Source organism: Copadichromis virginalis, linkage group LG17, assembly GCF_057382275.1.
Source record: "Copadichromis virginalis isolate Kocher_CV1m ecotype Utaka linkage group LG17, C_Virginalis_male_GT1.1, whole genome shotgun sequence".
NCBI lineage: Eukaryota > Metazoa > Chordata > Actinopteri > Cichliformes > Cichlidae > Copadichromis > Copadichromis virginalis.
In genome coordinates, this window is record NC_140634.1 from 1,230,001 (window position 1) to 1,243,328 (window position 13,328).

Below are 13,328 nucleotides of genomic sequence, written 5' to 3' on the forward strand. Positions count from 1 at the left end.
TAAAGTCTGACATTAACACATTTTACAGAGCCTGCTCGGTCAGGGAGAAACAGCACTGGTTTAAATGACCCCTCAACTCAAATCATCACCTCGTCAACGTGACAGAGACAGGAAGTTATACCTGGGAGCCTCCAGCGATGGGGATGACACAAGTGAGGAGATTCCCGACAACCGTTTCCAAGGGCGCAGACAGACCATCTACGTGGACGGTGTAGATCAGCCCCAGGCAGTTCTGTTCAACCAAGAAACACAGAGGTCAAGGGTCAACGGCAAACCCAGCACCGAGGCCACAGCAGGGTTTCACACACAGACGGCTGCAGACTCATTTACACAGCAAGGCCGCAGGTTCCAGTGCAGTCAGGTGTTTGTCTGGAGTCAGCATGTCTGTCTTCAAGTCGCAGCTAATCTCTAACAACGCTTGAAAATGATCAGAATCAACAAATTCAGTTTTATTTTGCATCCCTGTGAAAGACGACGATAATACCACTCAGAAAGTTCTCTTTGGTAATGTGCAGCTTTGTTATTGTGAGCTCAAATATGGGCCTTTTTATGTCTCTGTCCCAAACTACAGTTTCATGGTAAGAGAGAATGTCAGCCTCTAGTCTTTACCAGACTTTAATGTCCAGACTTCAGAACTGAAGGTCGGTCGGGGCTTTTTAAAAAGAAATACTACAAAAAGGAATTTTCTATGTCCAAACTTTGCACAGTAAAGTCTTAAACCACGGGCGGTCCAACAGAAAATGCTCTGAAACTGTGATGACTTGAGAATGATTTAATAACTTAGAAAGCTGTGCGGTTTCTTTCACGTTGGACGTCCATGCATGTGTAGATACACCCGTGTGCACACACCGCCACCTAACCCTAACCCCCACAAACAGAATCAACCTGCACACATAATCCAACTCCAGCCAATCAGCTTCTTAGTTCCTTCTTCTGTCAACATTCACTCATCTTTTAAATAAAACGGATATTAATTGAATGTTGTTCATCTTGTGTTGTGTCATATCTACATACATAAATGTCACATGTGGAAAAGCTGTGTGAGCCGTACCCTGAACACCTCGGTGTGATCCAACTGGGACACCAGCACCAAGCTCTTGGGGGCAAAGATCTTAGCTGGTTGGACGACGGAGAGCACCTCATCTGCTTCGTCCGCCTCGCTGGCCTCAGCCTTCTGCAGCTGAACACAGGGTCACACATTACTGTCACATTAAGTTATTCAGTTTCAGTTGAATCATCATTTGACACCGTCTCACCTGGGGGTTGTCCAGGCCCTCCCAGAAGGTGAAGCAGGCACAATAGTGACGGTCCGAGTTGATGTCAGTCAAAACCGCTACGAAGAAGGAGGGAGGCAGCTGATCGGGAACCAGCTGCCAACCGCTGGGTTGGCAGAACTGAAGAGCGGGGAGGAGGGGAGGAGGGGTGGGAAGGTGGTGGCAATATTGGGGCAAGAGGTGAAGACACAGCGAAGAAGAGAAAGATAAACATTAGCAAACGTATCAGACAATAGTAGATCACATGGTGGGACAACACCTCGATTCATCCAGGGCTGGGCTTCAACTGCACCACAGCTCGCCATGAGCGACGGCCCCGTATATGACAGTGATATACGTGGCGATGGTGGCTCAAGAGTTGTGTGTTCGTCTTGTAATCGGAAGGTTGCCGGTTCGAGCCCTGGCTCGGACAGTCTCGGTCGTTGTGTCCTTGGGCGAGACACTTCACCTACCGCCTACTGGTGTTGGTCAGAGGGGCCGATGGCGCGATATGGCAGCCTGGCTTCTGTCAGTCTGCCCCAGGGCAGCTGTGGCTACACCTGTAGCTGCCTCCACCAGTGTATGAATGTGAGAGGGAATGAACAGTGTCATTGTAAAGCGCTTTGAGGGGTCCTGAAAAGCTCTATATAAATGCAATCCATTATTATTAGTAAATCAGTTTCCGATTTCAAGACAATCGGTTATAGTGTGTAACATTTAAATCTTGACTTGTAAAACAAGAAACATAAGTGGAGCCGTCGATTCTGCCACAGTGTTGACACAGAATCAATATTTACAGGGTTTGTCTTTGTCATTCTTGTGTCAGCTGCTGTCAGTTAGCTGACGTAAGCCTGATGTAAACATGGACCTCCAGTCTAATTAAAGCCGTTCACGTAGCATTTTTAGTTTTTGTCGTCGTCCGTTTCTGAATCACAGCGCAGATACGCTTTTAACTCGCCGACCCCTTTAACCACACTGACTGCTCAGGCCAGACAACCGACCTAGATTCAGACGCTATCAACTGATCCGATGACAGGATGTGAATATTTCACAATGGCTCTGCAGTTTGTTATAGATTCAGTTAAGGCTGCTCAATTAATCGAATTTTAATCTCGATTACGATCTGGGCTTTGAACGATCATTAAAAATGACTGAGCCGATTATTAGCCCCTCCCTCGTGCTTTACTCTCACACTGCTCCGTGTGGCAAATCGAGCGCACCTCTCTTTGAACACGTGTCACAACAATGAAGAGGACCCGAGGGAAGCTCGGAAAGCTAAGCAGAAGTTATTTGGAGAGGAGAGTGACTGCCGTTGGTTTAAAAGAGGTAAAAACCTTCAGTGGTGTGGAAACATTATGGGTTCAGTCAGACGTGGATCAAGTAGACACAGTGTGTAAACTTTGCTACAGTGTAGCTGCACCACAGAGCAACACTGCAAAGCTCACTAAACATAGACGTTTACATTTTTCATTTATTTCTTATATTGCAAACATTTGCACTGTTATCAGTATTTGCACACTATTTTATATTATTTTTTAAAGTCTTTATTCAATACATTGTTATTGTTAAATAAATATCGTCAAATAATCGTGATTATCATTTTTGCCATAATCGAGCAGCCCTAGATTCAGTACATAATTTCAACCTAACGTCCAGCCTTTATGCAGAATATCTAATCATAAGCTAGAATATATGCATAGGAGTGAAAGTCACTGTAAGCACTGAGGGTTTCACGTCAGTAGCTAACTACTTTAAATGAACAGGACAGACACGTGTGTTTAAAGTGGATACGTGAGGTCAGGCTGACATGGACAGGGTCAATATGAGCATCAACAGCACTGCAGTGAAGGTCAGTCCTCCACAGTTTCTGCACATGCTCACCTATGCATGACAACGAAATAAGCAGTATATGTTTAAATCACATGAACAGGTCGTGGCAGCTGCTGTGGCCTGATAGGGCCTATAGCTGCCGAGGGGATGGAACCGCTGACTTTGACAGATTTAACTGTCTTGTTCTGCCCCCGAGGATCACAGATACATGACTTACCAGCTCTACGCCTTGTGGGAATGGGCTGTCCTCCCAGTCTTTCTCAGGAAACCGCTGGAGAATGCGACCTTGACCTTCACCTTCCACTGTGCAGAGACAGAGAGACAAATCCAGAGGTCTGAGTACGTTCCTTACAGCTAGCTGTTGTCTGCTTGTTTCTACCAACAGTCCTCTTAGACCTGAAGCATGAATGAGTGAAATACTCATGTAGTTGTTTTTGCCTTAATGCAAACCTGGAAGCTACCTGATGAAGCCAAAGTTGAAGTGACACGTGTGATCAGCAAGCTCATGTGTAAAAACCATGTGTGACTGTAAATGAACAGTTCTAATGATTCCAGCTGTATTCACGAGCTTATTGTCAGGCCTGTCCTTTAAATGGGTTCACGTGTGCCTGCTAAACATTAGTGAGATGTGTTAAAATGCTTGTTTGCTGCTGGTTAATGAGGCCATTTCCTTTGTTGGTCAGGGCCTGGCTCATCACAGCGGCACAATGACACAACAATGGCGGACTTATGTAACCACCACAAGCCCGTCTTTCAGCCTAGGTCCAGCTGAAGCCCAGAAGGCTGCTTAATGGCGGCATTCATCCGCAGAGAGAATACACTCAATCCACCCAGTACAAAGGATTGATATACAGAACACAACAATATAACACTAAATAAAGAAGAGGTGCTCACCAGCATTAGACAAACCTAAAGCATTATGTAGCAAATGTGTCTCAGAGCAAACAACAGAGCCCGTGGGCCTTTACTGAGAAACTAAACCAGAAGTACAGACGATACAAAAACAGAAAGTAGGCCAGCTCCCAAAACACAGGGGAATTCATTCTGTCGCCTGTACGCGAGTGTTACGTGGACGCTGTGGGGCGGGGCTGTCAAAGATGACGGCTTCGTTTCCTTTCACTTTAACACGAGTGCCCCTCATTCCCACACTGTGCCAAAAATAACATGTCCTTAGAGAGCTGATGCTGACCCCACTGCTGGAGAGGGAAGCTACACACAACAACTATCACTTACTTTGTCACCACAAACTTCTTTTTGATCAGCTGATATAAAGCATATGGACATGTAAACAAAAGGCATGTGTGGAACGCAAACAATAAGCAAAGAGTCCCACAAAAACAAAGACCCAGCAGAAATGAGACGGAGGACGAGTTACGAGGTTGTTATGATCATTTCAGGCTCTATGTTACAACACTTTGACTCCACGTATCAAATCTGCAGAGCCAAAACTGATAAACTGAGCCAGCGATACAGCTATGCCCTCTAACTGACAAGCCCCGAGCTACAGTACCACCTCTGTACTATCTGCTGGATCACAACTGACACAACACCTACGTAAAATCACCGTCAGAGCTGATAGAAGCACATCAAACTAAGGAGACGGGTGCAAATGTAAATGTGACGAGTCAGTCTACGAGCATTTGACCAAACCTGTTCATGGGGATTTTGGGGGTGGGAGGGGCTACCGAAGGTTATTTTGAAATGTATGACCTCACTCCATCAGAAAGTTACGACAGGTAGGTTAGGATGACAGACGTGCTGCGTGCCCACAGATCAGGGCTCAGAAAGGAAAAAACTCAAGACACCATCTCAGGAAGACAACTACAAGTTGTCTGCTTCAAACACAGCTGTGTGGAATAAAAGCTCAAAGTTCAAAGTGCAGATCCAACGGTCTGATGATGAAGTGAAACTAAATACATCTAAAAAGTCTTCAGCTCTTACAGGGACGGCACGTTGAGTGCAGCTCACACACAAACTTTTCTAGCCTAACGTACACACCAGAGCAAGTTCACAAGTTCATTAATACAACCTGAATTTGAAAAACGAAAAAAAACAATCCTATGATGCAAATTTGCAAAGAAAACAGCAGGTGCATCAAAATAAAATATTTACAGCAGTGAAGTTTGAGTTCTAAGCATCCCAGCAACTATTCAGAAAAGTCAAACATGACCAGTATAGGCTTTTAAGGCCTACAAGTAAAAAACTACAATTTCCGCGAAAATGACGTCACTTCCGGTTTCGGGCAGGAAATGGCGGACATGCGACAGTTCGCGCTGACGTCTGTTTCACTGTGGGAAGTGTTACGAACAGCTGATCAGATCGGCAAAGCGTGTTTCTGGAATATTATGTTTTTGTTCCTGCAAGAGCAGGCATGAGCATACAGAGCTGTTTCAAAGAGCTGCCTCTCAGTCTGAGCGGCGTGACAGGAATGTGCATCGAGTAGAGCGGCCTTGCGAGCAGATGACATCCAGCTATCAGCCTGACCTGTTGTTACACAACAGCAGGTTAGTGAATGGATATGGATTATTTGCACTGAGGCTTTTCATCCTTGGCCATTCTCAGGTTTTTCATTATAACCAGGTTCTAACATGTCCTGGTCCGTGTTTTAAAACAGCATGTTTCTGGGATCAGTGTCCTTCACACACACAGGCTCCGACAATCAGCTGGTTTTTATTTTGAAAGATCAGCTGCTGCCAACCAGCTAGCACCAGCTTGGCCCAATTTTCTACTTCCTGTGTAGCTGACCACGCCCTTAATAACATTCAAAGACTGGCCCCAGAGTTACACAGGGTACTCCACAATTTCGTCCATCAACTACAACACTAGTCCTTGTTCTGCTGTAAAGATGTGCTTGAGGTTGAGGGCCAGTCTAACCAGAACTGCACCAACTGGAAAAGTGGTTCATGCTACGTCAAGCTCACTTAGGCAGCAGAGCAAAGAAGATGTGCTGTTGCCAGCTGCAGGCCAAGATGGTGCTAGTTAAGTTTCACTGCTGACCAAGTCACATTTTCCTGTCAAGGATAATAACGTACATTTCATCTTAGGAGACGACAACGTGGCCAACATCTTTTAGGGGTAGCATCACGGTGCAGTTCCTGAATCTCCAAAATCTCAAAAGTAGCTGAAAAACTGATAAGTTACACGTGACCATTTGGATACAGCTCACTTTATGTCAGAGCTAAAGACCTAACCAAACGTCAGCATCCTGGTTATACTGTGGTTCTAGCACTTCTGACCTGAAGTGAAGCACCTCGTATCTCTGCCACTTTAACGCTATTTTTCATGTCCACTCGTCTTCTGCTGACAGTAGGGCTGGGCCATATCATACCGTTCACGGTAATACCGGTATAATGTTGCCAACGATAAGAAAATGAAATATGGCGATAGAATATGGGTAAAACGCGCATGCGCAGTGCCTTTGTTTACATACGCACATGGCGGAAAAAGCATGGCGGCGACGCAGAATGAGGAGGGCGAAAGCGGATCGTTGAATGAAACGATGAACCAGAACTGGTTCAGAGCGGGCCGTCGTTATTTGGAAAATACGGCGCACTTAAAATCAATCCTTTGATTTTTCTGAAAGTCGACAGAGCCCCTTATAATCCCGTGTCCTTATGTATGAACTCTGGTTGTGTTTACTGACCTCGAAACGATTTTATGTGCACGGCGCTCGAAAATCTGTCACATGTTTCAGTGCGACTTTGCTGAGCTACGAAGCCGCACCGCTCGATGGATTGTCGGAGCATTACGGCTGTCGTAGGCGGAGCCTCGCGGAGTGATACGTACTGTGCTTCAACATAATGTTACCGTATTGTGTGTGTATGACCTCTTTTTAAGTTTTGTGGATATTATACATGGTTATGCTGAGGATGTGTCGGCCAGTTTCCACTGGAAATGCCTTTTGGTTAAACTGTCAGCGAGGAATTTGCATTTGCACTGTTACGTGTTTATATAACTTTAATGCACATAAGAAACAGCTGCTTGTTTAAGTGAAAATACATTGATGGGGTTTTTTGCACTAATAAAGTTGTGGAGTTGTAAAGTATTTTGTCTCGTGTCAATTATATCGTCAGTTATGTCGTTATCGCAAATTTTCAAATGTATATTGTGATAAATATTTTTGGTCATATCGCCCTGCTCCAGCTGACAGAAGTAGTCACACCTCCAAGATGTGTTCAGGTTGTGTTGTTCTAATTAAATCACAGTGATAACCTCTCGAACAGTCGCTCACGGTCTTAGTTCATGTGAACAAGGAAAGTGTGCACAGGGCTGTTAATTATTAACCTACCGATATAATCTGTACAACTGCTCCGATCACATGCTAAATCAATCTTGTAAGATGGTCAAGCTCATACACACAAAGGCCTGGAACGTTGTAAAAATGTCAAAGAGAATGAGAGGTCACAAGCCACACCGACTTCAAACACCTCAAACAACAAAAGGAACCCCTCCAAACGAACTGGTTTAAAACCAGCCGACCACAGTGCTAACGGCTGCACTGTACTGTGTTTCAGTTTAGACATCCACCTCGTCAATCAGAGTGTGACAACAGTTATGCTTTTACAGTGACAGAGACATGTCCAACTAACTCTTCCCCATCTAATCAACCAGGTTTCTCATTCAGCTTTGAGCTATACTACTTTATCCCACAGGTACAATTGGAGCCACAATCCACTGTGATCAAGAACACATGAAGATGAGCAGGTCATGCAAAGGTTACCAAAAAATGGTAGAAACACAACAAGGTGAAGGGGCAGGAGAGGGGAGGACGTGGGTCAGTGTGTGCGCCACAGTTAAGCGATGACTCCTCACACGTATGACTGCTGGCAGTGACACAGGATGAAGGAGCCTGAATGATCATGTGATCCCTGAACGATGGCATTCGGGGTTGAACCGAGTGTGTAGCTGTCTGTGTGTCACGCTCTTGCTGCTGAAGCAGACCGCAGCTTCTCGCAAGCTTCCAAACCACAGTGACACGACATCAGGCCGTTTCTACGGTGACAGCAGTCAGGACCACAGAGTCTGGTGTGTGTGCAGATTTGTAACTATGTAGGCTGGTCCGAAGCAACGTCACCACCGAACGAGACCCGGGGAGGACGTTTACATGCACTGCAACTGTTTTTCTGGCATCTCACGTTTTAACTGCTACAACATGTCCAATGTTTCCCAGCCGTTTAACAGCAGCTGTTATTTAGCAATCAAAGATCAAGTTACAAGTGAACACTCCCTCACTTTCCTATTCTGGAAGTTTCAGTGCTACAAGTGATCTACCCGAGCCCTTACGAGCTTCTTTGCCCCAGCAAGGTGAACATTTGTGGTCCTGGATATCATTCAGCTACATTTCCAGTCTTTCTTCACCATCTTTGACAGCAGATGGCCAAAGAGTCTTTGTTTGGATGGAGAGCCTTTGCCACCAGGCACAACTGCTGCAGACAGAGAGCTGGTTGATGCGCTGTGGGCCAAGCTCAATCTGAAAGGATGGAATTGGAGCACTTCCACAAGATAAGAATTTCTACAGTCACAAAGCACTTAACAACTACACGAGGTAGTCGTGTTGAGCATTTTAAAAGGGAGTGTTCACTAATTCATTTCATAAAACATGAGCTTGCTTCCTTTCATTTGTGCACTCAACCCATTACAGACACAATCTTCTCTTCTTCACAGAATCTTTGTGTGGAAAACATCGATAATGCCGAGATGATGCAGTTGCAAATGCACACATCATTAACATATTCTCAGCTTGCATGGACTGCATCTTTGTTCAGATAACATCTCCAAAGCAGAACTGAGGCCTTCGTGGTGAAAAGCTATGACTTCATCATCATCACCACACCCTCGGTCCTGCTCTTTCTGCTGTCCGCCCAGCTTACACACCATCGCTCACTCGTGCCATTTGTCAAATATACTCATCCAGGACAGTGTTTCTGTGCGTGATCTAAAGCACACAGGCTCCTCGTGGGTACACAGTATGGTTCACCGTGCCTGAAATCCATACAGCCGCTCAGCACATTAATAAGAAACACTTGACATTCAGCAGTGTCTCTCAGTTTGGTGTTGGATAACACGATACCCTCAAATAAGACAATCCCTGTTCAAACCGGACTGGATGAGCAAAGACGCCTTTTAAGAATCAAACACAGAAAAAAAGGGTCCATCTGGCAAACGCCGTCGCCCTGGAGACAATGTGGGACGTTTTCTTTGTGCAAAAGCTCTTCAGCAAACTCACATCCTTCCTGCAAAAAGCTCCCCCCCTCCAAAGCTCCAAACAAAAAGAAAGGGCTTTCCAGGAGAGGAAACGGCCTCACAGAGAGGCCCAGCAGAGCGACCAAACTTTCAGCTGTAGGATGCCACTTGCTTCAGATCTAACACGTCACAAGGCTGATGATTGATAACATGAGCTTAATTTCTTCTCACGTTCATGTTTGGAGCTACATGTTGTTTCCAGCTGTCCTCTGCTGCCAAACACATTGAAGAGCACGGGAAAAAAGCCAAGGCTCCCACAACACAGGCCATCTACTCCCCAGTCTCTCTGAATCAAATCCACCCACCATTCAACTTCCACTCGACACTTTCAGACAAACACCGTCAGCCTGTTACTCATTCACATCATGTTCAGAAACAGCATAAGACAACACAGAATTAGTGTTTTCATTCAGATATATATTAGAGATGGACCGATCCGATATTACGTATCGGTCCATCTCTAATATATATGTGCGGCTCAAAATAGACTTTATACGGCTTAAAATCAGTTCACATAAGACGAGAATCTGTGGATTCCAATCCCGATCAAGCAAATCCCTCAAAGAAACCTCACGGAGCAGCACGTTGGTAACCTCACTGTGGTTTTGCTCGACACTGATTGGCCCAGCATAGAGGAGACAGCAGTGCATCTTCTACCTTTGTGCACGCTCCTCTGCTAGAGCAGCAGAACAAACAAAAACAACAGTTTGAAACTGTCAGTGTTGCCAGCGTTTCTGGGGCTTTGACACATAAACCGACCTCCTGACTCTGCCTGTAACCCTGGAAGACATTTTTTCTGTGATGTAAAGCAGCGGTCCCCAGCCCCGGGCCATGGACCGGTACCGGTCCGTGAGTCGTTTGGTCCCGGGCCGCGAGAGTTGAGGCTCGGGTGTGTGGTTTTCAGGGTTTTATCATCAATTCCGTTTCCCTGGGTCTTTCCCCGTGTGTTATGAATAAATCGTCTTTGATGCTGGTACTGGTTTTGTTTTGTTGCATTATCCCCGACACCTTAAAGGCCGGTCCGTGACAGTACTGTCAGATATGAACCGGTCCGTGGCAGAAAAAGGTTGGGGACCGCTGCTGTACAGCACGCCTGACAGCATCACTCATTTCAATCAACTGAACTCTCAGTTCTGAACTATGAGCTTTCATATCCTGAGCTTTAACACTTAGGTCTGTGCTTTTCATTATCAGTACTCGGCTCGAGTCAGTTTTAGATGTTTTCCATTACAATAGAGTACCATGGCCAAAGGTCCCGTGCAATGTGACAGGGACACCACATATAATATTTTAAAAAGCAGCAGGTAGCAGTTATTACCACCTGATGGAAAACCCTAACCACCAAACAGGGTTGAGCTGAGTAGCTGAGTAGGCACGAGTCGAAAAGGGCTTTTGGTGACTGCCATATTTAATGATATCTCATTATCTAAGCAGACATTAAAATGTAGCTCTAAAATACTTTTGAAATCACAAAACACTAAAAGACTTGTCCTCCTGAACAGGTGCACCAATCTGAACAAAGCATTGCATGTAGTGGAGCTCTGTGTAACCTCAGAAAACCATGTTATTATTAACAACCACAGCTTATGCGCTACATGCAAACAGTGATCAGACACAGTGGATTTAGATTTCACATGAAATATCTTTACTGGTCCTTAAATTCTGTATTTGTATAGCTGAAAACCATTCAGCAGCAGTACACGGCTGTGATGAGTAGTAGTTGGTACTAGGGCTGGGCGATATATCGAGTTTTTTAAAAATATCGATATATTTTCATACGAGATATAAGATGTGACAATATCGTTTATATCGATATAGTCTATGTTACGTTATAATTATACTTGTGGAGCCGCAGGTATACCTCTCTTTCGTCCACTTTTGTCTCTACGAAACGTTACTCGGCCTCGCCTCTCCTTCACTGAACACAACTCCGCCTCCCCCATAGCTTCACCTGCAGGCAATGACAAGATGAAAGCGGAAAATCTCCGTTAGCGAGTTACCGTGCGTGGGGCTGGACGGCGTCAACGTGTTAGCGAGCTAACCGCGCTAACGAGCTAACCGCGCTAACGACATGCAGCCCGGAGGAGCTGCACGGCCTAAAATCCTTTCATTTTCTCAAAAATCGACAGCGCGCCTTATGTATGAATTCTGGTTGTGCTTGCTGACCACAAACCGATTTTATGTGGTACACAGCGCTCAGCAATCTGTCAAAAAATGTTTTAATATGACTTTGCTAAGCTACGGAGCTGCACGGCTTGATGTCGGAGGATTACGGCTACCGGGGAGGAGCCTCGCGGAGTGATACGTACTGTGTGTGTATAAGGACCACAAATGGCACCTGTTCAGAGACGTGGTGCAGCTGTGAAGTCTCTTTGTTATTATGCTCAGCGTCTATTAGTTTACATTTTGACTGCACAATTGTGAGCTTTTTGTTATGCACAAAAACAACATTGTTTTCTTTTATTTATGGACCATGATTATTTAATAAATGCTGATAATTTATTTTTGAGTAATTTCTTCATGTACATCTACGCTGTATGTAAATAAAAGTGCCCGTGTGACATCTGGGACACAGTGTGACTAAGAACTCTCTTTTTGTTCTTAACTTATGGCTTTAAAAAAAATATCGAGATATGAATTTTGGGTCATATCGCCCAGCCCTAGTTGGTACTGTATGCTCTCCATCAACCAACCACCTCATAAAGAAACTGAACTTCCCCTGTCGCAGTTCTTTTAAACACGGTGGAGAAACTTCTTAAAAATTTGTAGCAAGTTCTCTGAAAATTGACACACACACACACACACACACACACACACACCATCAGTTTTTGTGACACATCTATAAGGAGGACGTGGGGCACGGTGGGCAATGAGGGTGTAAGAGCTTCATCAGGATTTCAATACTTTGGGAAACTTAATGGCAACAAGCACAGAGAAAAGACGCGTTAATTAATAAAAGCAGATTCTTCATCACATCATTACATAGAGGAAATATGGTCCCGGCGAGCACGATGTAGATTCTGCTTCCGTGTTCTCCCCCTGAGCACGGCAACAGGAAACTTGACTCAATAGATGTGTGCTATTGCGCCTTATCTCCTGGCACCCACACCTCTGTCTTTACTCAGAAATGCATTAAATCCCTTTAATCATTTCATTTGTCTTTTCTCCCGCTGCAGTCTCCTATGTCACACTAACTTCCATGGCATTAATCACCTACACACACGTAACGGACATGACATCTGGTTACTTGGGCAACCAACAGCCAAGAAACAACTACGTGTCTCATAACCAAACAGGAACCAGACTACGAGACAGTGAAGGCAGACAGCTCTGTCGGGACAGCCCCCAGCACACTGCAGAGGTTATCAGGCACCCCTCATTTCTTTATATTTGACGTTTTAGTCCTTGGACTCTAACATTTTGCTTGTTTGTTACACCAGCTAACAATAACGCATGAATCATTCAACCAATAAAAAGACATTTAACTGAAAGCATGAACCAAGTGTTTGGTCTACAGAAACTGGACTTGAGAGAACAAATGAAGACTTTCAGGCCTACAGCAGACAAACAGTATCTGAAAGTGACGGCCTTCAGAAACAAGAGGGCAAAGAAGGCTGACAGATTTCAGCTGATCCATACAGTGATCCCTGAAGACTCGGCAGAAACGCGTTCAACAGGAAAGAGTCTGTCAAGAAGCCATTCTCAAGGCACAGGCTGACCAAACGGCACCAGAACTGGACTGAAAACCAGATCATCAGAGTGACGAGTCCACGTCTGAAGTGTTCTGGTTCAAAGTGTTGTCAGTATGTATGAAGAGGTCACAGGGGGAGTTTCTGCAGCCATGTGTAAAACATGGCGGAGGCTCCGTCATGGTTCAGAGCTGTTTCAGCCAGTTTACTGTGACAAGTTGGGGCAAAGCATAACAGCTGACCTGCGCACAGCACCACCCTGACACATGGGTTCATTAGCACAGCTAGCCCTTCCCTACAACCATGTGCCAGC

The 13,328-nt window shown here is 45.1% G+C and overlaps 1 protein-coding gene across 5 annotated transcripts in view; it reads right to left on the bottom strand.

The window, feature by feature from the left end:
* Positions 1-13,328, bottom strand: part of sbf1 (SET binding factor 1) — a 47,969-nt gene that overhangs the window by 27,676 nt on the left and 6,965 nt on the right. For all 5 annotated transcript variants that reach the window (XM_085435870.1, XM_085435869.1, XM_085435872.1 and 2 more), the window contains exons 2-5: positions 3,301-3,386; positions 1,257-1,394; positions 1,052-1,180; positions 122-232 (exon numbers count right to left, since the gene is read on the bottom strand). In XM_085435870.1, coding sequence (XP_085291996.1) covers positions 122-232; positions 1,052-1,180; positions 1,257-1,394; positions 3,301-3,386 — 464 coding nt within the window. The remainder of the gene's footprint in view (positions 1-121; positions 233-1,051; positions 1,181-1,256; positions 1,395-3,300; positions 3,387-13,328) is intronic.